Raw genomic sequence first — 23005 nt, forward strand, 5'->3', positions numbered from 1 at the left:
TGTGTCGGGGCAATCCCCAAAATGGATACAAGCAGGATGATGAATGGATTGAGAGAAGCCCTGAGGGGAAAGATGTGGGGGTACTGATGGATGAAAACCTATGTGGTATCCAGCTCTGGGGCCCCCAACGTAAGAAAGACATGGGCCTGCTGAAATGAGTTCAGAGGAGGGACACAAAGATGCTCAGGGGGATGGAGCACCTCTCCTATGAGGAAAGGCTGAGAATTGGGATTGTTCAGCATGGAGAAGAGAATGGCTCTGGGGAGACCTCACTGCAGCCTTCAAGTACTTAAAGGGAGCCTATATGAAAGCTGGGGAGGGACCCTTTATCAGGGATCCTGATTTTAAATTAAAAGAAGATAGATTTAGATTTGATTTAAAAAATAATTTCTTTCAGTGGTGAGGCACAGAACAGGCTGCTCAGAGAAATTGTGCATACCCCATCGCTGGAAGTGTTCAAGGCCAGATTGGATTGAGCTCTGAGCGGCCTGGTCTAGTTGAAGGTGTCCCTGTCCATGGCAGGGGAAGTTGGACTGGATGATCTTTAAAGTTCCTTCCAGCACAGTTCAGTCTTTGATTCTAGGCTAGGTGGCCATGCACAGAGCAGCAGGACACAAGCACTGCTGCTGGACCCAGGTCTGTCCTGAGTGTGGAGGCCACACCATGGAGCCAGCTGGAGGATGGATGTGGGTTGATGTGGAGTGCCTCCAGAAGAACTGTCATAGCACAGCCTTGCAGAGGGGAAAAACAGGCCACTGCATGTTGCCTGCTGTTAATGATGTCTGTAGAGCTTCACTTCTTAATTTTGCCACTTGGGGGCTGCATCTGCTTCTGAGCCAAGGTTCTCCACAGGGGTGCCTGGGAACCACTGTGCTAATGGGGAGCTAAGCAGTATCCAAGTTTTATTAGAAAGCATTTCTCTAAGCTAATACAACTTCATGTCTGTTGGTAGTATTATTTACATATATAAGAGTTTTATTATTGGCACTATAAATTTTTATATACTGCCATCTAAAACCTGAATTAAATTAACAGAGCTTGAAAAAAAGACTTGTAGTCATACGGAGGATCAATCACAGTTAGGAAAAGAAGGGCTTGCACTCACCACGCCATCACTGCTGTGTAGTTTGATATCCATCTGGGAAAGAGCTTCAATATTCCCAGCTTGTGCTTTGATATTAATTCCTCGTGGTGCATCCATGCTCAAAGATCGAGTTGGTGATTCCAGCCTAAAAGCAGGAGCAGGAAATCGGACAGTAGCACAACCTCATATGTTCCTTTATTTTAGAAAAATAAGTAAATATTGAAAAAGCCCTTGCAGGCTCTTGCCTGAAATAATAGAAAATATGCAACTTCCCTTTTCTTTAGGCAGACTTGAAAAAGGAGGCAGCTATTTCAGAAACCAACAAAGCATCCCAAATGAAAAGTATAGATTAATTTCTAATACAAATCCAAGGTATTATTTCATACATAGCTGCAGTTTATTTCAGTATTACAGTAACTTAATCTATTAACCTGAAACCCAGATTTACACTAGTTAGTTTCAGTTTGTTTTCATTTTTGACATAATAAGACATGGAAATAAATGCAATTAATACAGTCTGGAACTTTTTTTTAATCAATGAGATTTTTGACACTGTAATTAATTGGACCAAGATTTCACTGTGTGTATGTGTTTGTCTGTGCGTGTGTGTGTGTTGTTTAACTAGATGACATCTGAAACTTAAAAACTGTTAATTTGAAATAAAAATGATACAGTGTAACAAAGAGGGAGTTGCAAACCCTGCAGTGCCACAAGATGGCAGAAAGGCACTGTATTATCTGAGTAATCTCCTTGTCAGATCAGCTGTGCAGGAATAATGATTTTTATTTTTCAAAGAGATAAGGCTATGTTTCTTCAGAATTTTGGTGTCATTTCCATGCTAAGTAGCAGGGATAGAAGTACTAACTAAAAATCACAAGAAGGAAAGAAAAAACACCAATCCTGGCAACAAGTTAGTGATTATATTGCTTCTTTTGACCATTACTTAGGTTTTTATCATGAATATACACTCACCCTTCCTGATGACACTAGCCAGCACTAAACAGGTGAATATGAAGGCTAGAGAAAGGGAGACAACTGGTGGTCCCTGTTTACATCTCTGCTAGCTTTCCTATTCCCTGGACACATACCAAAGAATGTGGGTTGCATCCACACTGCAGAACACGGACACACTTGTTCCCAAGCCTGCATGCTCTCACCCACTGTTTTCTGTATGTAAATGAAGAAATGTAGGGGGCTGTGTGTGTGTGTGTGTGTGCATGCACTCCCAGCAGGTGCTGTTGTCTCCACGGGTGTTCCACAGCTGCCAGTCTGGCTGAGTGGAAGCTGGGCCCAAGCAGGTTCTTCACTGGGAATGCATTCTGTAGTGAGTCAACTCTGACTGCCAGTCGTTGACAGGAACTAGCTGCCTAATTTACTGAGACTCTCAATTCTTCCTTTTCTTTTCATTTTCCTGTTACTTCATTAAAACCAGAATATAAAAAAAAGAGTTTGTTCTTGTGAGAAAGTTCAGTTGTACCTTTGAATTCTGAAGAAGTTAAATCCAGCTGATAACTTAAAACCTAAATCCATGATATCTAAGCACAGTCACTGAAACTTCATTTTTTATCCTCAAATCTGAAAATAGCTCAAGCAATATTGGCTTATCACTGCTGGCCAGAGTTAGCAGAAGATTCTGTCTTCTCTGATCTTCAAAGGTCCCTTCCAACCCAAACCATTCTATGACTTTATGTTTCTATGATCTGCCTTTCTGTGACACCTCCTGAGTTCATCACCTTCAATTAGTTTAAACTCCAGCCTGATAAATAGAATAGAATAAAATAAAATAGAATAAAATAAAATAAAATAAAATAAAATAAAATAAAATAAAATAAAATAAAATAAAATAAAATAAAATAAAATAAAATAAAATAAAATAAAATACTAACAATGGGTAAATGCATCATGATTCCACATTGAGACCATATCCAAAAAATAATTTCATACTTCATTCCATGAGTCCGAGATAGTACAAACTTCTGTCATGATCATGCTGTGTAGCAGGGCATGAGTATGAGTTTGTTCTGCATCAGACAACCAGTATAATATTAGTAATCTTTATTAAGCAGTGTTTGGAATTTAACAACTTTTGTATGAATTTTTGCTTTAGATCTCTAGATTTATACTCTATGAAATAAAAAACCAGTTCTTCCAAACGTGATTAATGTGGGTGATCTGCTTCATGGGAATATTTTACAGCACACATTTATATGCATTATATACTGAAAAGTTAAACACAGTTTGTATTTTCAATTTTTTAAATTTAATATATTTTCATAAGTTAGTGTCAAGATTGTAAAGTATTTCACCTACATAAGCAAACTATATATGTAGGTATAAATTTTTATTTTTAAACTCCATTGAATATTAGAAGACAGAAGACTGGGACAAATTTCTGAGAGTATATCAGACCTGGAATTTAAAAAGCAATCAAACACAAGAGAAATATTTCTTACTTTCTACAAAAATTAATGCTGGCACGAAGCCTACAGACTTCGGAAGCACTTAGATTTATGATATGACATACACATAATTTAAATTACATTGCAGAATTACATTTGCTATATTAATCACAAACCTAAATTTCTGCTGTTTATACAGGTCCTATTTCTAGATTAACTCAGCCTGGATTTGCCTAATTAAGCACGTCATTGAAGCTTCCTGGCAATGCAAACTGCCGTGAATCAGTGATGTGAACTGTAATATATGAGATTCTAGCAAAGGCAAGAGTCAATAACAGTAATGACGCATTTCTCCGTACAGTATTCAAAGGTTCGGTGTCTGAAGCCCAGATGTACTCAAAGGGAAATGGGCACCTAGTATAGAAAGAGCCTGAGTTGAACCTTGACTTTGAATGTCCCTTCTCGGTCCCCACATTGATGTGCATCCCTCATTATCAGGTGTCCTGGCAAAACAAGAATTCAGTTTGTTTGCGAATGATGGTAGGGTGCTTGGAGAGTAAGAGGGAAGAAATTAATTAATTGTCTTAAGAGTTTTTGGTCACTTTATAGTGTTTGAATTTATGCATTAGAATGATGACAGAATATATTGTTACCAGTCACTTTATATTTTTTTTAAACTTACAGACACATAAATTATATTTAAGAGGATAAAGTGAATGATCTTTACCATCTAGGGCAATTAATCTCTGTAATGTGCTGTCCTAAATGTGACATCTGTCACAGCCTCTATTTCACTTGAGAAGATGGATTCTGTACTTATGAGTAGCTTCTAGGTACTGTGGTAGCTGCCAGGGTCAATTAGTAAGGGGTGTGGTGCAAGAGAAATTGATCTGGACAGCACAACGTTTGATGCCAAGGACCTGACAGCCCATTATGTGTCCTGAGGAGTACTCTGGACTAGCTGTTGCCAACTGGATGCCCAGAAAGGCTGGAACAACAACAGGTGTTCTCCGAGAGATCACAGCTTTCAGATCAGTTTAACACAAATGTCACCCTGTCCATGTACCCCAAACTGCACAAAAACTCCACAATGAAAACCAAGAAGAGGAGAGCTCAGCCCACTGTGAGATTTCCCTCAAAAACATGTTCCTAATTAATGTTTGAATTAAGACACTCAAGTAGACATACCCACAGATTGTAAGGCAATGAAAGCCGCAGCTGGGCCCACTTGTGGAATAGTTACTTTGCCTTGCTCCCCTTCACCGTGATGCCTGCAGCCTGAGAAACTGCACCATGTCAGCTCATGACAGCCAGGGAAGGGTGGGGGAACAGGTGGTCCCTGGTAATACTTTACAGCTGTCATTTGCTGGATATTGGTTCTCCACGGCCCATTGCAACTAAAGCAATCGATTACAGCAAAGATAACATTTTCATTGCTGTCTTCTTATTTGTTGGTAAGAGTTCCAGGAGTCAACTATACTGTCTTGTCTGGCTGCCAAAGAAATTTGGTGCTGAGCTGTGCTAAATAATTCATGAAGTGTGAAAAATATTCTGAGGGAACCTCAACAGTATTCAGGCTCTGGATCTGAAACCATCCCAACAACCTAAAAGCTTGGAGATTTTCCTTTTCCTATAAGCATGTTGCTAACTTGTGGAGATGCCAGATCACCAGAAGTTGCTCATTTGGCTGTTAGGGAGGATGTGAGGGCAGTGACAGCCTGCAGCAGTTCTGGTAAAGAAGCAGATGACACTGCCTGTGCATGCTGCAGTAATATTGATCTCCTTTTTCATCCTGGCAGGAGCCAGAAGGATACCTTACAGATCTTGTAAGTACCACAAGGCATTAGAAAGCTGGTTCCAGCACTGAAGAAAGAGTATCACAAGTTTCCTACTGCAGTTTGTGGTTGCTTGACCCTTAGAGTAGGACAGAGGAACCAGCTTGCTCCAGAGTAATTGTTTACCCTTTCCTTCTGACCTTTTCAGATCATGAGTCATCGTCTTTCCTGAATTCAAGGGGAAGAGAATTCCATGGTATGACCTTAGACACAAGTTGCCCATCTGTATGCATTCTTTCCAGCACCTATCTGAGGAAGATCAGGGTTACTTTAGCTAGACTGAACAGGTCCAGAATCAACACTACCTCTAATATTGTAGTGCACCCAACAACTGTGCTAAAAGTGTCCAAGGTCAGGATGGACAGGACCTTGAGCAACGTCGTCTTGTGGAAGGTGTACCTGCTCATGACAGGAGGTTGGAACTAGATGACCTTTAAGGACCCTTGCAACCCAAACCATTTTGTGATTCTATAATCAAAACATCTTTTTCACATCATCAGGTAAGGAAGAGACCCTTATATATCTTTGGTGTGCAAAAAAAAAATCCTGACATGAACATCTGCTCCAAAGTTCATCTGACTTTGTGAAGGTCAAAGGGGAAAAGAAATTAAATTTTACAATGACTGGAGTTATGGAGCAAAGGATGAATAGAAAAGGCAAGAAATGAAGAGGAAAACAAAACCAAACACATGACGGAAAAAGGGGAAAAAAGCAAATCTTTAACCTGTCAAGGTACTAATGTTTTGAAAGGCAACAAAAGTAACCTAGAGGATTCTGTAGGCTTAATTTGCCTTGGTTCTCTGTAGATGTAGATGCTTTGAGCCCTGCTTTTTGAATGCTTTTTGAAGTTAACCTTTAAAAGGCAATAGGAGTATATTGACTTTTTGATTAGTCTGAAAATGGTCTAATTCCCCAGCCATGCAGCTAGACATTGTAAGAGAGTAAGCCATAAGCAAAGCATGTACTAGTCACACAGGAAAAAGAGATTGTCAGCATTTATTTATGGCACAATATACACAATTTCAAACCATACCCTTTCTTTATGTGGAAGCTGGATTCCTGTTGACATGAGCTGAGCAAAACTGGGCTGGAGTTCTAGAGGTGGAGAGAGAGCAGCAGGCATGGACTAATGCCTGCTGCCAATCTCTACCCATATTCACTTATGTCCCAGCAGCTTGCTGTTTTGAGGTCAGGTGAGTGGGGAGGGTGATCAGGATGTAGCAAGAAGAACATGATTACCCAAACTTGAGGATCTTGGTGTTCTGCCTTGTGGCTTTTGGTTGCTTGCCAGAAGGTCCAAAGGCAAAGAAGGGCAAAACAACAGGGCTGAGATCTCAGTCTCCATATATGCCTCATTTCTGTATTTTGTAAAAGCATTTTCTTTGGAACAGCTCCTAAAATTACATCTCCTTGCAAAGAGGAAAAATGAGTTTCACAGCATATTCCAGCAACCGTGTCTATCTTAAGGACACGGAAGTATCAGTATTCAACAGTAAACTGTGATAGCTCTTACTAATGTCAAAGAATAGAAAATACTAATGACTCATTAAATCTTCTTCCCCGATCAGCTTCTGCGTAATGAAAATTTAGCAGTTAGTCAAGCCTTAGAACAAAATTCTGATTTGACATAACTTCTATAAATCTTTCAAATGCTGACTGATTTTTCTTTCTAAAATGTCCCATTTTGCATCACACCCATTAAATTCCTTCATTTAGAGGTGGAATAATCGCTTCCCACCTGGATGATATTGTCTTCCATATTGCCTTCATTCACTTTGATATTCCAAGTCTGAACTTCACTGAGTTAAACTAAATGAAATATAATGAAGAAAATTGACTGAAAAAATGACTGGAAAATTGACTGACAAACTGAAAAACTCCTTGTCAAGCCCATTAGTTGGTCAATGGTTATAATCTATCTCCCAATTTTTGTAGCTTAGTTCAAAAAAATCATTTTCCAAGGATTATTGCCTCTGGGGGTTGCCTGAACCTGGGTGCATATTCTGTTTCAGTAAGACTAATGTCAATATCTACAGCTTCTATGCACTGAATACTAAGTTAATTTATTATTCATGCCACAATGAAATGTTATATGCAAACCAGTATGTTTTAAAATGGATCCAAGTTTAATAGCAATTATCTTAAATTTTTTAAAAAAGAGCATTTAGTAATTTTTTTACCAAGTGAATCTGGCTCTTCCCTTGCAGAAAAATTTACAGGAAAACTTAGAGCAGCATTAAAACAGCTTAATATTAAAACTGTGCTTTCAACCTAACTATGCCAAAATTATTAACTCAAAGTTTTTGTGCCAGTGATAAAAAAAGATCACCAGTCTCTTGTGAAAATATAGACAAGTTGTCTGGTAACACTAAGAAAACACATAGGGTACAAGTGAATTCAGAGAAACATACTATGAAAATACCTGTTTAGAGGCAAGTGTATGTACACAGGAACTCCATTAGAGAAAAATTATTTGGCTGGAATATAACTGTTCATAAACCACCTAATTTTTCCAGGAAATCTGAAGCTTTTTAAAAAAAAATCTTTAGTGAACTTGTGTTGTAAAGACTACAAAATGATAGAATAATCTGCTCTAATTTGATTTTAAAAGTAACCCTTTTTTCTTGATTCTTCTGTTTATTGCTTAAATGCTACTAATGAAAATTTAATTTTGGAAGGTCCATCATTTTGTCTCCAATCACTTGAGGAAGTCTCAAAATGAGCTGCACTTTGCTGACAGCTTGAAACACACACCTCTGACATCTGAAAATAGACAGAAATGTACCTTTTAATGCACTGAAACATCCTAATACTTTCATAAAAGCAGAACTACTCTGAAATAACTACACAATGCTGTAGTAGGCTCTGCTTTTTCTGGTAGTCGTCTTTCTCCAGACAATCACGTTCATGCACATAGACAGTCAGTCCTACTGTGTGAAACACAAGCAAGTCATTATATATATATATATATATATATATGTATATGTATATATATATATATATGTATATGTGTATATATATATATATATATATATATAATAGCAGCACAGGACACTGCTGCAGAATCCTTTCTTTCATGTTTATTAGACTCCTCTCCCAGATGTCTGTGTTGGTAAGGCCTAGGAGCACTTCATTACTCAGCCACTCAGGGTTGAGTTCTCATATCTGGCGAGTAAAGAAACCTCACTGAACCACTTTCATATTTCCCTTTTTTCTAATTCTTGGGAAGGAGTTTTCATCATAGACAACACAGCTGGGCATACTGAGCTGGGCTGAAATGGAGTCAACAGTGAAATGATAAAATCATGGAATGGAGAAACCAAGAAATTAGATCACAAATACTCACTAGGCTCAAATAAGCAACCTATAAAGAATGCATTTTCTAAAGCTGAAACAATCTCATAATGACCTTTTGGAATATTGAGCCACTGCAGTAATGGATCTTACACTCTTTAGGCTTTTTATGTTAAGACAATCATTGTATGAAAATAAAATTAAAATTAATCAGATTCTATTCTAAGTTTAGTTTTCCATAGATAAATTAATCCATTTATCCTTATTTATTCCTCTATTTAAATAATTAAATCCACAGACTTAATACAAGCTTATAGCTCAAAGATCTTGGATATGGAGTCAAGTTTGTTATGTGCCCTACTGCTGCATCAGGGTGTCTAACTTTTACATATTCCAACATTAGAGATGCAGGACCCAGTAAACCAAACTGGATTGTGTTCCTCTGATGATGTCTGTGCTAAGGATTCTATGCAAGAAAAGCACTAACAATATAAGGCTTTCATCCTCTGTTGTGCTTCAGGTTGTGGGTAATCTGATGACCCCAAGTTGGAAGAAAAGAGAGATTGTGCTATTTTCCTGATACATATTTGAATATTCATAAGCTTTAAGAAACAAGTCAGTTACAGGAGGACATTGGAGATGAGTGTGCAGTGTAGGATAGAAAATGAGAAAAATGTTGAAAGCAAGAATTGGGAACAACTGTAGAAGATAATAAATATAAATGTAAATACATGGGATGCACAATTATCAAGGTAAGTATAAAAAAGAAATCTGTATTTGATGCAGAAGACACAGAGAAGGTTTTGAAGGAAGAAGAGATTCAGAAACTTGATAGCAATGAAAACACTTAGACTATATTTAAAATTCCCTAAGTCTATAATGAGTATAAGACAAACAGGGATTTTTACCAACTAAGAAAGGATACTTCTTTTAGGTAAATATGATGGTGTCATGATTTTCCTGAAAATAAAAGGTCATACCATGGCTGGGGCCTCCAAGCTAATTATTAGCTTGGAAGGACTCATTACCTCATGCCTGATATCAAACAAGAACCAGTAATTGGCAGCATATTCTAATCCTAGTCACACAGTTATATAAACTATGATTAGCAATTTAGATGAATTTATGAAATACTGGGTTCCAAGTGGAAAGCCTTTACTCTGAAATTTGAACATTTCCCAGCACAGTGCCTCATTTCTTATGATGAATTTTCATTTCTTCAGACCTTAACCAAACACGGTGTAGTTGGCAAGTGCACAATTCCTAAAGAAATGCCATTGAACCCCTGTGCATCCTTCAAAATTACTAGAAAGAAAGAACCAGTGCTAGAGCATAATTAATCTGCTCTGTTTTAGTTATCTCTGTAAAATGCCCTCACAATACCTGTAGACTTCCACCAAAAGTGATGAGACGTGGTACAGGTATCTGCACCTAATGTTCAAATAAATTGAATCAATTCCACCCAAACATCTGCCCAAACAGTTTTAAAACCCTGGGGCTATGCTCCAGGAATATTACTTTATGTGTGGGTGGCTTGTGGGAGGATCCTCTTCCACTTCAGTGAATGAATGAATGAATGAATGAATGAATGAATGAATGAATGAACGAATGATTGAATGATTTTGCCTGCAGAGAGAGGTGTGTTCTAAACCTGGATGGACATCTGAGATGTATCTGCTTATTCTGGGCACACAGAAGTCCTCTAGCTTTGGACTCAGTTGCATGAATGCAGCCTAAATATGTAAGAGATGAATGATAACCAGGAGTGTGTGCTGAACCATCAGCTAAATCACTTACATGAACAATGAAAAAATCATTTAGAATCAGCAAAAATGTTAGGCACATGCAGATGAAGGGGTTTTTGTATGTTTTCAGTATTTAGCCCTACTCCATATGCATAGGAAGCATAGTTGATTTTTAAATAAATAAATCTACTGGGGTTTCTTAAGCTCATTTTGCCTTATGCCAAAAATGATCAAAGATAAGAGCAGAACCCCAAGACATTCCATTCCTTTTGGGTGCCATTCTTAAATACTGATAGTATCTGCTGCTCCTGAAGGTGTCAGCTGGTGTTTTCTTCAGCATATTTTTCTTTCCTTTAATTTAAATAAAAAAATTCTTATTATAGTTTCATTTCTTGAAATAGCCTGTGTTCCAAGTTAGTTCTGTGTTTATGTTGTAAATCTGAAGTGCGTGGCAGTAGATGATTCCAGTAAAGCTCAGTTATGAGATTCTGGATTCAAGGGAATTGTTCAGCATAAGCACAGCAGGCACTAACACTGCTTATGGCTTAGGGGGGATCTCTGTGCACAAGCACAATTACAAAGCCAGATTTGAGTAACAGATGTTTCCAGCTCCCAAGGTTTTGGTTAACAGAATTTTTTTTTTAATGTAAGCCACATAAAAGAAGTGCTGAAATTTCTAGGACAAATGCATTCATATGTTCTCTTAAAAAAAGAATAAGACAGTTCCCAGTTTTAATGGCACTTTGAAAAGGCTCTAAAAGCAATTTAAAACAACATTTATAACGTATTCCAAAACACAGCAGATATGATTATTGCAGTGTACTTATTTGTTTACTACTTCTCCATCCATTTTAAATATTGAGGTGTTTTTTCCTGTTTGCCCACTGTTACTCAATGCAGAGTTGCTGAAGGAATGAAGACTAAAAATAAGAATGAGACACGATTAAAATAGAAGCTTCTCTCAAGAATGACAGTTGTGATGAAGAGTGTTAAGAGCTAATTCAAAAGAGGTCTCTGTGATGACCTCAATTTTATGATGTGCTGATTCTCCAGGTAATTAAAAATGACCAAGGCCCCAATGACTGTGATTAAATCTGGCACATCACAGATGTTTCCAGTATAGCCATCTTTTTCAAATTACTTTAATATTATTATAAAATAATGTGTTGTATTATAAAATTTTAATCTCATATAATAACAGCACTTGCATCATTGTTGTAAAAATGGGGTTAGCATTTTCCTTATGAGTAGTTTTGTAAAATTATCTTCCAGGTTGAAATTTGTCATGCCTTTCTTTTATACATATCTCAAGCAATTTTTTAATTTACTATGCTGAAACATAGCAAGATTTTAAGTAACTGGAGTTCTTCAGTACATGCTGTTCATAGTGTCCACATATTCTCCATGAAAACAAACACTCAAGTGAAGATGCTTTGCTGAAAAGCAGGTCATACCCTTTCCTTCTTGTGATTGTTAGTACAGCAGCTGAATGTGGCACACTGTCATCAGATTCCTCACAACTGAAGTACCCCAACAGTGCACAAAGTCTGAGGGAGAGGAGAAAGAGTGAGTAGCGATGGTGTGCATGTGCAACAGGTCTTGGAAAAGTTACTCTTATCGGGAAACGCTTCCTTTTCTTTTTCCAGTGTTTGCCACACCCACACCCTTATGGTGGATGTCTCCTGTTGTTGTGAGGTGCCTCAGGGAGGCAAAGATTAATTTCAGATAAGCATTGTTAATGTGAAAGGCATGGCTGTGAGCCAAGCTAGTGAATTTTGACCTCCTTCTTTGGAGGATGGGCAATGTGAGCCCTGGATGAAGTTACCCCATCCCAGACCTCTTGGGAGGAGTGGCCCAGGAGTTCTGATTGGGTTTGAGTCCCTGGAGGTTTCTCCCTTGTTGTGTTTCTAGTGGTCCCTAATCTTAAACTCCACCCTCAAAGGTGGAGACCCTCAAGGGTTCTGTCCCTCAAAACCCATCACCCTGCTTTTGTTTGGAGCTCTCTGTCTCTGAATGACAGTTTGTTCCCATGCTGAATAAATGGTTTCATGAATAGAGGCCTGTCTCATTCCTGTCCCATGCTGGTTCCCAGAAACTGTAGCTTCCCTGGACATGATCCTGCAGTTGTGGACTGCAACATCCTGTTTCATGGCTCCTCCCTGGTTCTCTTAATATATGTGCAGACAGGTGTCGCTAAATGACACGGAATGATTCACACAAACACATCTCAGTGGTATGAGAGGAAAAAGAAGTAACTTTACTTTCTGACTCCAGTATTTATAGATTCTCAACAATGACCAGGGATTGGATAATTAAGTTACCACCTTCCCAATCACACTGGTCATGCAAAATGTCCATCAAAAGACATTTCTTAGAAGGAATGTGACAAACAACTTATATTTATAGTTACTTTCCTGGTAAAGTAACTAAAACTATGAAAACAAGATCAGAAGCCTTAGTTAGGTATGTAGGTGAAGGATAATGTAAGGAATGATCTGCTCAACTCAGTATTACAACTGCATATTACAGTATTACAAACTGGATCAGTGACAGCAGAATCAGGCTTACAAACTGGCCTCCAGGTGGTCATCTGCGAGGTGGTGTCTAAAACTGTGACAATCACTAACAAAGTTTTGACAGTGGCTTGTGCTCTGGTGGAATATGCTGTAATCACTGACGGAAAGTTTACTTTAGCAATCTCACTGAGCAGTCTGACATTTTCAGGGACCCTGTTCAACAGCTTTGCTCTTTGTGTTACTGACATAAGCAGCCATGAAAAATACTTAAATTACTGCCCCACACAAGCAGCAGAAACAACTTTTATTGTGTTCTAATGTGTTAGGTGACATCTCTGAAAAATTGAGGCTTTAGGAAGAAAATCAGCCATGTGACTGGAGCAAGTGAAAGTCATTTATGACAGTGCTTGCAAAATTCTTTTCACTTAGAAATAACATTTACAGGTAAAATCACTGCTTACAAGACAACCAGATGTGATGTAATACACAAGACTCTGCTAAAAGAGTTTCTAAAAGATATCCAAGTCAGAAATGCTTCTGAAGAGATGATCAACATGATGCCCTGTACTATCCATTCCTTCTAAACTACACCTTTTTACATATTCGAGTCCATCAGATAAATGGAAAGAAATTATTTAAAGCTTCCAAAAGACATATTTGATGGTGTTGTTAGTTAACCTGATTATGGAAAGTATACGAATGCAAATTTATATCTAGCACGTTAAGGCCAGGGCTCATAAAATTACACTGCAGCAGAAATATCTCACCAGTCAGGGAGCAGAGGTGCCTTGCAAACACTGAATCATAACCTTAGTCTTACTTTCCATTATGTAATTCATTCTCTTCTGACTGACTGGGCTTTTGATTTACATAATGAATGCAAATCAAAATGACTGTACTTCAGTTAGTTAGATGGCATATTTAGGCAACTAGCATGTAAGCATTAGTATTACAAATATGATTAAACAATTATTTGGCAAATGTTTTTCCTCTGGTTGGCTTCTATACATTTCTTTAGATTTCCTTCATAATTCTTACTCATACAGACATGAGGCTCCACAAGTTCAGTTTCCAGCTTCTTCTCTTGTCTTATTACACAGTTTAGCCACAGCAAATACTTCAAGTGCAGAAGGAAAAAACAATATCAATGAGGAATGGAAAGGATAAAAAGAAGACTTCAGAAAGAATCTGAGAGAAGCAGAAGCTAACTCTACTAACTCCATCAGTAGAGTTATTGGTTGCCACAGAACAGGTGTAAAATTAAAGGGTATATGTCAATTACAAATACATAGACATGGAAAAGTCTACCATCAGTTTATTAATTTATCCTAACCAGATACCTAGAAACCACACAATTGGCCTTCAAATTATCAATATTTTGTAACATGTCAGTCACATACCGGTAAATATATATTTTAATGCTTTTAGGTGTTGGAAAGATATTTCACTTAAATATAAAACAGTGCTTCTTAAATTATACATTTTAATTTTTATTTAATACCAGTATTATACCTTTGTTTAGACTACATCAGTTTCTTTGGGGAATATTGAAATATTTTAAGTATATACACATAAACCATTAAATATACCCATATTCCGGTAACATATATCTCTCTATAAATTTATAATCATACTCTGACAGAAGTTGACTCTCTGGAACAGTAATATCATTTCTGCTATAGTGCTTTCCAAAATCATGGTAGTGGAATGATGTGGATCATTCTGAACTTGCATGTAAAACCTCAGTTAAAGGACTGTCAGAATACCACAAGCTGAGTGTGCTAAAAGTGATTTCCCACAGGATTTGTGCTCAGAAGGCACAGTTGCTGGCTGTCAGACAGCCATACATGGCAAATATGAGAACAAAGACAGTACTAATTCATAAGCATTATATTCATTATTCAAAGTATACAGTTGATAAATGGAAAAATGCCACGTTCGTAAGCACATTTTTGTAAGTTTGGAAATGCAAATGCTCAGCTCAGAAACATTGTTTTGAGATTTAAAGAGTTTTGCTGATCCACTGTTTTCCCTTAGAAAACCACAAGCTATGTAGACCACAAGAAGTGAATGGTATCAAAATGACAAAACTAGGTATGAACTCTGTTATTCAAGGATACAAAATTTAGGAGGAATACAGGAATAGGCTAAATAATATTCTAAGCTGTTTTAAGTTATTGGAGAAATATGTTAGCATCAGACTGGAAAAATTTCTAAACTCAGACACCAGTTTTCACAGAGAATGTTATTTGATAACAAGGGATATAAAAAGGTGTGTGTGCTGGCATGAAACTCTGGATAACATCAGAAGAGCCTACTTCCAGTACTTAACATGGAACCTGGGGAAAAGATGGCTTTCAGGGAACTGTTATAAAATGTCTCTGTCTATATCATCTACTTCCAGTAGTTGCTGTTACAGATTTTTGAACTACATTTTGGGTCACAAGGTGTATGTCTGAACATGAGCTTTCTTAATTCTGTTTAAATTCAGGTTTTTCTGGGAAGCAAGACACCTGTTTTCCATTAAAACTTTGCTGTGATTCAGTTGTAGATGTCAGCTAAATAAATACTTGGGAGGCCTCAGGACAACTGGGACAACTGAGGCAAGTTCTCGAGGTGCCAAATACACACCAAAGACCAAGGCCTCATAAAGAGCCATGGAAAAGGCTACAAAATAGCTTGGAAGGAATAAAGAGATGGATCGTGACAATTGCTGACAATTGACTGTTTTCAACCAGGTGCCTCCTCAGTAGTGTTTGTCGGGGAAGGATATTTCCTGGACATATCCAAACCTCCCTATTGACTGTAAACATGTCTTTGAGATGTCTGTCAGACATTACATGCAAGTGCCACGTTTTTAGGTGTCCACCAGGTCCTAAAGTCTTAATGAATTTTGTAAATGAAAACTATATATCTTATTTAAATATAAGAAATCCATTAAAGAAATTAAGAAGTAGGTAATGTTATTTTAAACTTAGGAAAGCTACGATCTTGAAATGTAGATTTTGTTGTTTTAATTCTTCCTACCAGTTGGAAGCAAGCGCAAGCAGATCTCCTTTTCTTTGAGTCTGAAATTTGATCTTTTAGACTGAAAAGGACCCTGTAATTTTCCTTCAAATTACAAATGAAAAGATAGCTACTGACCGCAGCGTAATTGTATCCCTCTGTCTCCATAACTTAGCTATAAAAAGACAGTTCTAACACACATATCTCTTTGTTTCCAGAAAAGCAGTCTATCTTGAAACTCTGCATTTGGACAAGAAAGCCAGCAGAATGTGTAATTCAGGGGCCATTTGTGTCAGCTTTGTTTGAAATCCTGCTCTAAATCTGAACGACAGAGAAGGAATGTGGCCTCTGTTCATATGACAAAAGCCGAAAAGTTACAAGCATTAACAGCTTTCCAGGCAGCTCCTTGAATCCTTCAATATCATTTGTAGTGGATGGGGTTTCTCAAAACACTATTCCCCACATTTAATGCTCCAGACCATGGCACTTTATAACACATTCATCCAGCATATCACATCCACATGGCACAGCACAACCACTGAAGGAAAAATAAAGGAAAAATTGCAGAAGATTAATAGATGGTGGAAGTGTGGAGATAAGGCTCAAGGTAAACAAATTGTTGTATTAATTATAACTCTCTACTCACTAGTCTAGTCTGGAAAGGAAGCATGCTCAAATCTAAAACAGGAAAGTCATACTTGAAATTGCATTTTAAGTTTTCATATTTCAGTGGGTAGGTACCTGTATTTAACAGAGTGGAATGAAATGGAGTATTTATGAAGCATTACAAAATATCCATTTTTTGGTAAATTTGTCAGAGCTCCTTCATAACAGCATGCATGAATTTTGTTTATGCTGACATTTAAGATTGCCTTTGAAAGTAACCTTTTTCCAGCTTGACAAAAAGGTCTTCTCTCCCTAAACCTTCATTTACCATCTGCACTGCAGAGCAGTGCATTTCCTTCTTAAACCTCCCCAGAAGCCCTTCATGAAAAAACAAAATCACTCCCATCTCTGCTTTCAAATTTGACACTGATTATGACAGAAAAATAAAAATAAATTAAAGGACTGAGGCACCCTAAACTGCTGTGGGTAAAGGCCTACCAGGACAGGAGACAGGAGAGGGATGCTTACAAGGGCATGTATTGATAGACCTAGAAAGATTTAGATTAGGAATTGGGAAAAAATTCTTTACTTATTTGTTTACTAGTTCTCCATCCATTTTAAGCATTGAGGTGTTTTTTCCTCTTTGCCCACTGTCATTCAATGCAGAGTTGCTGAAGGAATGAAGACTAAAGACCAAGAAATGATTAAAACAGAAGCTGAGGGTAGTAGGGCACTGGAACAGGATGCCCAGAGAAGCTGTAGATGGTGGAGGTGTCCAAGGCCAGGCTGGGTGGGACTCTGAGCAACCTGGTCTGGTGGGAAGTGCCCATGGCAGGAAGGGTTGGAACTTGGTGATCTTTAAGGTCCCTTCCATTCCAAGCTATTCTATGCTGGTACAAGTGAGTGGTGTATACATTGCACAGCCTCATGCCCAGAAAATCAGTTTTCTTAGGGTTAAGCTAACCCTAAGTCAGTTTCTAGCAGAGGTGTTTAGCAGCTCTGGATTCATGTCAAATGCAGTCATAAGCACGTCAGTGGCCGTGTTCCTAGTTCCCTGACATCACAATAATTACTAGCAAACTTCTGTTAATTCTGGAAAAGTCTGTACTTCCCACTTCTTTAAATTAATCAAAGACAGAACTGAGTGGGATTTTAAGTATTACATTTGAGCTCTGCTAACAAATAGCAACATTCTAGATCAAAACGTGTGTTCATAGCTGTCTTGGTAAAAATCACTAAAGAGGCAAGCTGTGAGTTAAACTCATCCAGGGAGGATGGAACACTTTAAATTAAGCTGTTTTCCTTCCTACTGTTATCCTATTTTAAAAAGAGATAGAAAAATTATACTAACAATAGTTGTATGTAGTCAGGACCATTGTAACTGTAAACCAAAAATGCAAATAAGAACTTAAAATGTAACAGTGCATAACAGATGTAGAATAAAACTGTATTAAGCCCATTAAAATATTAATTGATTATGTATTTGAAGCAATGTAACAACCACAGAAAATAATAGATATATATCAAATCAAAATTTGCAGAGAGCTTCTTGACTTTACAATTAAAAAATTTGATTTCCTACTTCACTGAAGTTGAGATAATCACAGAAAATGTCAAATTTAAAACATAATGAATCCACTCCCTACAAAACTAGACAATGTACATTTCTAAAGCAGAATATTGGTCAAAGTCTCTCACATCCAAATTCTACCATAACAGAAGAAACATTTTTGAAAGTAGACATCAGTATGTTAAAAATAATGCCTTGAGCTCATACTGTCTTCAAATGTAAGCACCACGTAAAGTAAATCTTAAATAGAAACAAAAAAACCAAAATAATTATCTCAACAGTCTCTCTCTCATTTGTCATTCTCAATTTGAAAATTTGATCAGCAAGATACAGTCAATGTTTTTCAAAGCTTTCATCAGCTTCCCCTACTCTCTAGTAGCTATCCCTATTGAAGAGGAAAACTAAGAAGAGAAATTATGACAGAAAGTAGCAAACTGCCAAGGTATTAAAGGACAGAAATACAATCATCAAAGAGATCCTCTTTAATTTTAAATCTTTCTTTGAACTTGCTTATAAAATGAAAAATAACATGTTCATGAAGAGAATTTAATTTGAGATTATTACCTCATAATAACCAGCATATTATAAACTAATTTGGGACACTCAAAATTCAATAGAATAATGCACAAAGAAATGCTGTCCCAGAATAAAGGAACTCTGAAACATACAAAGTACTTAATAATGATTTTCTCAGCCCAAACTGCTTTTTAGTATTTAGTATTTAGTATCTTGATTTCACTTCTTCTCTTTTTACCATGTTCTCTGAGGTTTCCCCAACCAATTTTTAATTCTTTTCCTACATTAGAGCTTCATACATTTCCAAACTTTTCCTCTTAGTCTGCTTCCCCAGATACCAGTTTTCAAAAACCTTGACTAATTACAGGTTGATGACCTATTGCAGACAAGCAACTTATATTGTTAGTGTAGCGGTTTAGATTCACCAATTTGAGTTTCCTGGCCAATGAACCAAATCATGTGGTGGGTTTAGCACCAGCACAGTAACATTGTAAAAAAAGTCATATTTCCAAGTGTTTTTCAAAACTGAAAAATAGAAGTTTACAGAAAATCTTTTCACAGGGGTTTTAAATATATTCATCATCAGCAACAAATTATTCATAATATATTTAAAAACTGCAGAACAATAGATATGATTTTCCTTTGAAATAATAACTTGTCACATAAATAAAAAAAATGTTGTTAGCAATTCTGTGTTGAAAAATCACGTGTTCAAAAAATATGAATATTTATAGAAAATAACATTTACTTATTAGATTTATGTATAAATTCTTACCTAAGCTGTTTAAAAGCTTCTGCTTTCACAAGTGGTGTTTCTACAGAATGTTCAAAAAGTGCTCCTTCAGGCCCTGCAAAAAAAAAAAAAAACAAAAGAAAAATACTGTAATGTAACAGTTCAAATACAACACAAAGATAGCAAGAAGTTTGGTTTTTGTTTAATATGGCCACTTTGATGTTGGAAATCAAGATAAGAGAACACATGTTAAGAATTATAAGACAACTGAAATATAGCTACCTTATTACCATTGCAGTATTGGTGAGAACAATACCATATAGAAGTAATGTAAATGTACAGCTGTAAATTCTAAAAATGAAATCCAAGAAGTCTGAAGACAGAGGAATTTTAAACTACTTGAGAAAATAAGTAAATAAGATTTATACAATGCAACTTTCATTACAGTTAAAATCCCAGAAAACTTCGCAAATACTACAGTCCTAAATAATTGTGTTATTGTAGACTGCTCCATGCATATCATAACTTCTGTCATATAGCTTTATCAAAGATTCTCCCCTATTTATAGGCAGACTTGCTGAATATGAAATGGTGTTTCTGTATGCAAAATGTAAATGACTATGGGATCAGATAGTTTATGTCTTGATATACAAGTAATTTCATTCCAAAGAGGAAGAAACAGTGGGCACCAAGCCTCACCAGGAGCCCCCCTGTTGGACCTGAAAATCTTCCAAGGACCTCCATTTCTGCTCTCCTGAGTATCAGCATTATTTCAGTATCACCAGGCCGGTGGCCACCTTCCACCTAAGCTCCACTAGGATCAGGAAATTGGCTGATGTTGGACAATAGCCCCTCAGCAACAGAGACAGCTCGAAAAAGCAGCTGAACACCACCACCTACAGCAAGGGTGCAGACTCTCAATTTCTGTTCCTTGGCTCTGTGAACATACTCATCAAAAACTGGAGAGCTCTTAGGTTGAGAGATCTTCTCTGGCCTTGAGGATTTACATATGTGAGAACTTTCCAGGTAAATATGTAGCAAGGCAATATATTTCAATAGTTAGGATATCAGTCAAGGTGGATTGTCTGGCTGCTCTTTATGCCATTACCCTAGAAAGAATTCTGGGCTCTAAAAATCCCAATGTTAGGGATCTGGGCTCTGTCTAGGCAGAGAATGGCAATGGATGATTAAAAAGTGTGGTGCAGATTGCATAAATGTGGTATTAGATTGTTTTAAATGTGGTATAAAGGGAAAAATAATTGAAAATTGGTTGGGGCAACTTCACAGAAAAGGAAGTGAAATCAAGAAAAACATTAAAAATGAATACATTGCTGAGACAACTGACAGGAAGACTTTCACTTCATGAGGACTGCAGGAAAATTCTGAGAATGTCCTGAGAAGGCATGAAATGTGCTGCTTTTTGAGAAGAGTTTTATCTGAAATCGTGATTCCTTAGAATGAAATCCTCTTGGCTTGGATGGAAGAGAAGTAAACAAGATACAAGAATTACCATATCAAATCACTTCAGCAATTTGAGGATTCATTGATTTACTAAGCTTGAATTTAAATTTTATTTAGCTTTTGATACCCTCCTCATCAATTTGAATAGATTAATCTTTCTGTAAATTAAAAACTGGCATGAATATAATACTGGAAAACTTAAAATTTATTAATTCAGACAGAGCTTTAACCCTGCTTCATTAACATTTCATTTCATTTTCATTAAGATTATTCTGCACCTAAAGGAATTAAAAATGTTTATCAGAAAACGCTGATTTGGTGCAGCTAAGATATTTTGCAGGGATGTTCTGATATGTCAAAAGTGCAGATGTGGCACTTGGGGACATGATTTAGTGACTTAGAAGTGCTGGGTTAATGGTTCGGCTCGGTGATCTTAACAGTTCTTTTCCAGCCTAAGTGATTCTAAGATCCTATGATTCTATAAAGATAAGTAAGTGGTTACAGAGATAGTATTAGTTTAATGGAAATAGGGGCTAATGGAAGAAAGAGAACAGGAAACATCAGTGTTAATGTTCTAGGCGGTGGGCAGGTGGTGTAAAATGGAATGAAAAGGCTTATTTCCATATTCTAGAGCTGTCATCTTTAAGCAAGAATAGAACTTTGTCTTTAATGTAAGTAAAACCTCTTCATCAAACAGCATTAAGTTATAACAGTATGCCATTAATACAAAAAAAAATCTCTGGACAACTTTTTTTGGAAAATGCCCCTAAATTGATTTCCTGTCTTCATTTCATACTTTATCTTTTTAACTGTGATATGACTACTAATATATTTACTGTTTTATAGGCTGTTTATTAAGATATTTTAATTTATTTATAAAATATGCAAAAAAAAGACATTAATTTTCTCAATGAGAGGACTGAAGTCAGCAAGACTCATTAACACCCCACGCACCCTATCAGGCAAGGACCATTTGCCTTCTCAAAATCTAACAGAATGTTTACTCACACCCTCAAATTGCCTCCTACTTAACTTACCTTCTGAGCAGAAGTGTTTAAATTAAACACACACTGTCACATTGCACTTCAGCATTAGCTACACAAACTGAAAACCTTTGCACAGAACAGAGCACTAGAAAATCACAGACAATACTCAGCAAATACTTCAGGGGATTTTTATAAAAGGCAAGCAAGCAGAAGGGCAAGTAGTAAACTGGAGAAAGGGTGCTATAAATATGCTTCTCCATAAAAATATTGATCCTCTCTACCCTGCCAGCTTTCCTTTAAGAAAAAAAAATAAAAAGCGTAGATGTGGCGCTTGGGGATGTGGTTTAGTGGCGAACATAGCAGTGTTAGGTTAATGGCTGGGTGTTATCTTAGAGATCTTCTCTAACCTTTACAATTCTATGTTTCTAAGAGCCTGCCATGACAACGTTATAAAGCAGCCGTCTCTTTGCCAGCCAATACAGTTACAAGGTGGTTTCACTGTCACCAATGCCAGCTGAATGTACAAAACCCTCCCAGAACAAATCACAGATGTTCGGTACCACCACAGCAACATAACAAATGCCTGCAAAATGCAGGTCCTTACTGAAATAATATTAAAGAAGATGCAGCTGTAGTCCATGCTCCTTCAGGTGCAGTCACAGTCACAAAGGGTTAAGCCAAGCCTCAGTCTGATATCCAGTGAAACATGTAGCTGCCACAGATGAGCCAGAGGCAGTGTTTCTTTGCCTAATCGCATGGACTTACTGTCACCTGGAACACCCTTGTGCATCCTGCCTGGGCTCCAGCTGCCATGATCACAGGAAGCATCTCTTGGAGATAAAGTGATACCATGTGGTGTCTCACATGCCCCAGGGCATTTCACACACAGCTGGATGTTCATGTTTGAGCATGTGAGCTCAGCCACTATATCCAAGGGAGATGACAAGCCCTGGAGCCCTCCCCAAAGCAGAGAACAGCAAGAGCTCTGCCCGGGGCAGGCGCTGGCAACTCTGCGCTCCAGAGGAACGTGGCCACCCACACCTGCCAGCGACCCTGCGGGGAATTGGAGGCACGTTCCTGGTTGAGGCTTTCCCCAGGCGTTTGTCCTTCTTTGATTTGCACTACTATTCTACACAGGGGCCAGAGAACGTCTGAGTGAAATAGTATGAGTTGAAACATATTAATGGTAGGAATGTGACAATTCTCGAGGTGTTGGATTGGATTGTATTACTCTTAGACCTTTTCCTTTGTCTT

The 23005-nt window shown here is 37.4% G+C and overlaps 1 protein-coding gene across 4 annotated transcripts in view; it reads right to left on the reverse strand.

Annotated features, from left to right (window-relative positions):
- Window positions 1-23005, reverse strand: part of SGCG (sarcoglycan gamma) — a 104761-nt gene that overhangs the window by 728 nt on the left and 81028 nt on the right. For all 4 annotated transcript variants that reach the window (XM_088069000.1, XM_005516264.3, XM_014248786.2 and 1 more), the window contains 2 exons: window positions 19347-19419; window positions 1106-1229 (listed from right to left, as the gene is read on the reverse strand). In XM_088069000.1, coding sequence (XP_087925126.1) covers window positions 1106-1229; window positions 19347-19419 — 197 coding nt within the window. The remainder of the gene's footprint in view (window positions 1-1105; window positions 1230-19346; window positions 19420-23005) is intronic.

This window comes from Pseudopodoces humilis, chromosome 2 (assembly GCF_049639895.1).
Source record: "Pseudopodoces humilis isolate 2021_Gansu_Grassland_sample_001 chromosome 2, ASM4963989v1, whole genome shotgun sequence".
NCBI classification, from domain to species: domain Eukaryota; kingdom Metazoa; phylum Chordata; class Aves; order Passeriformes; family Paridae; genus Pseudopodoces; species Pseudopodoces humilis.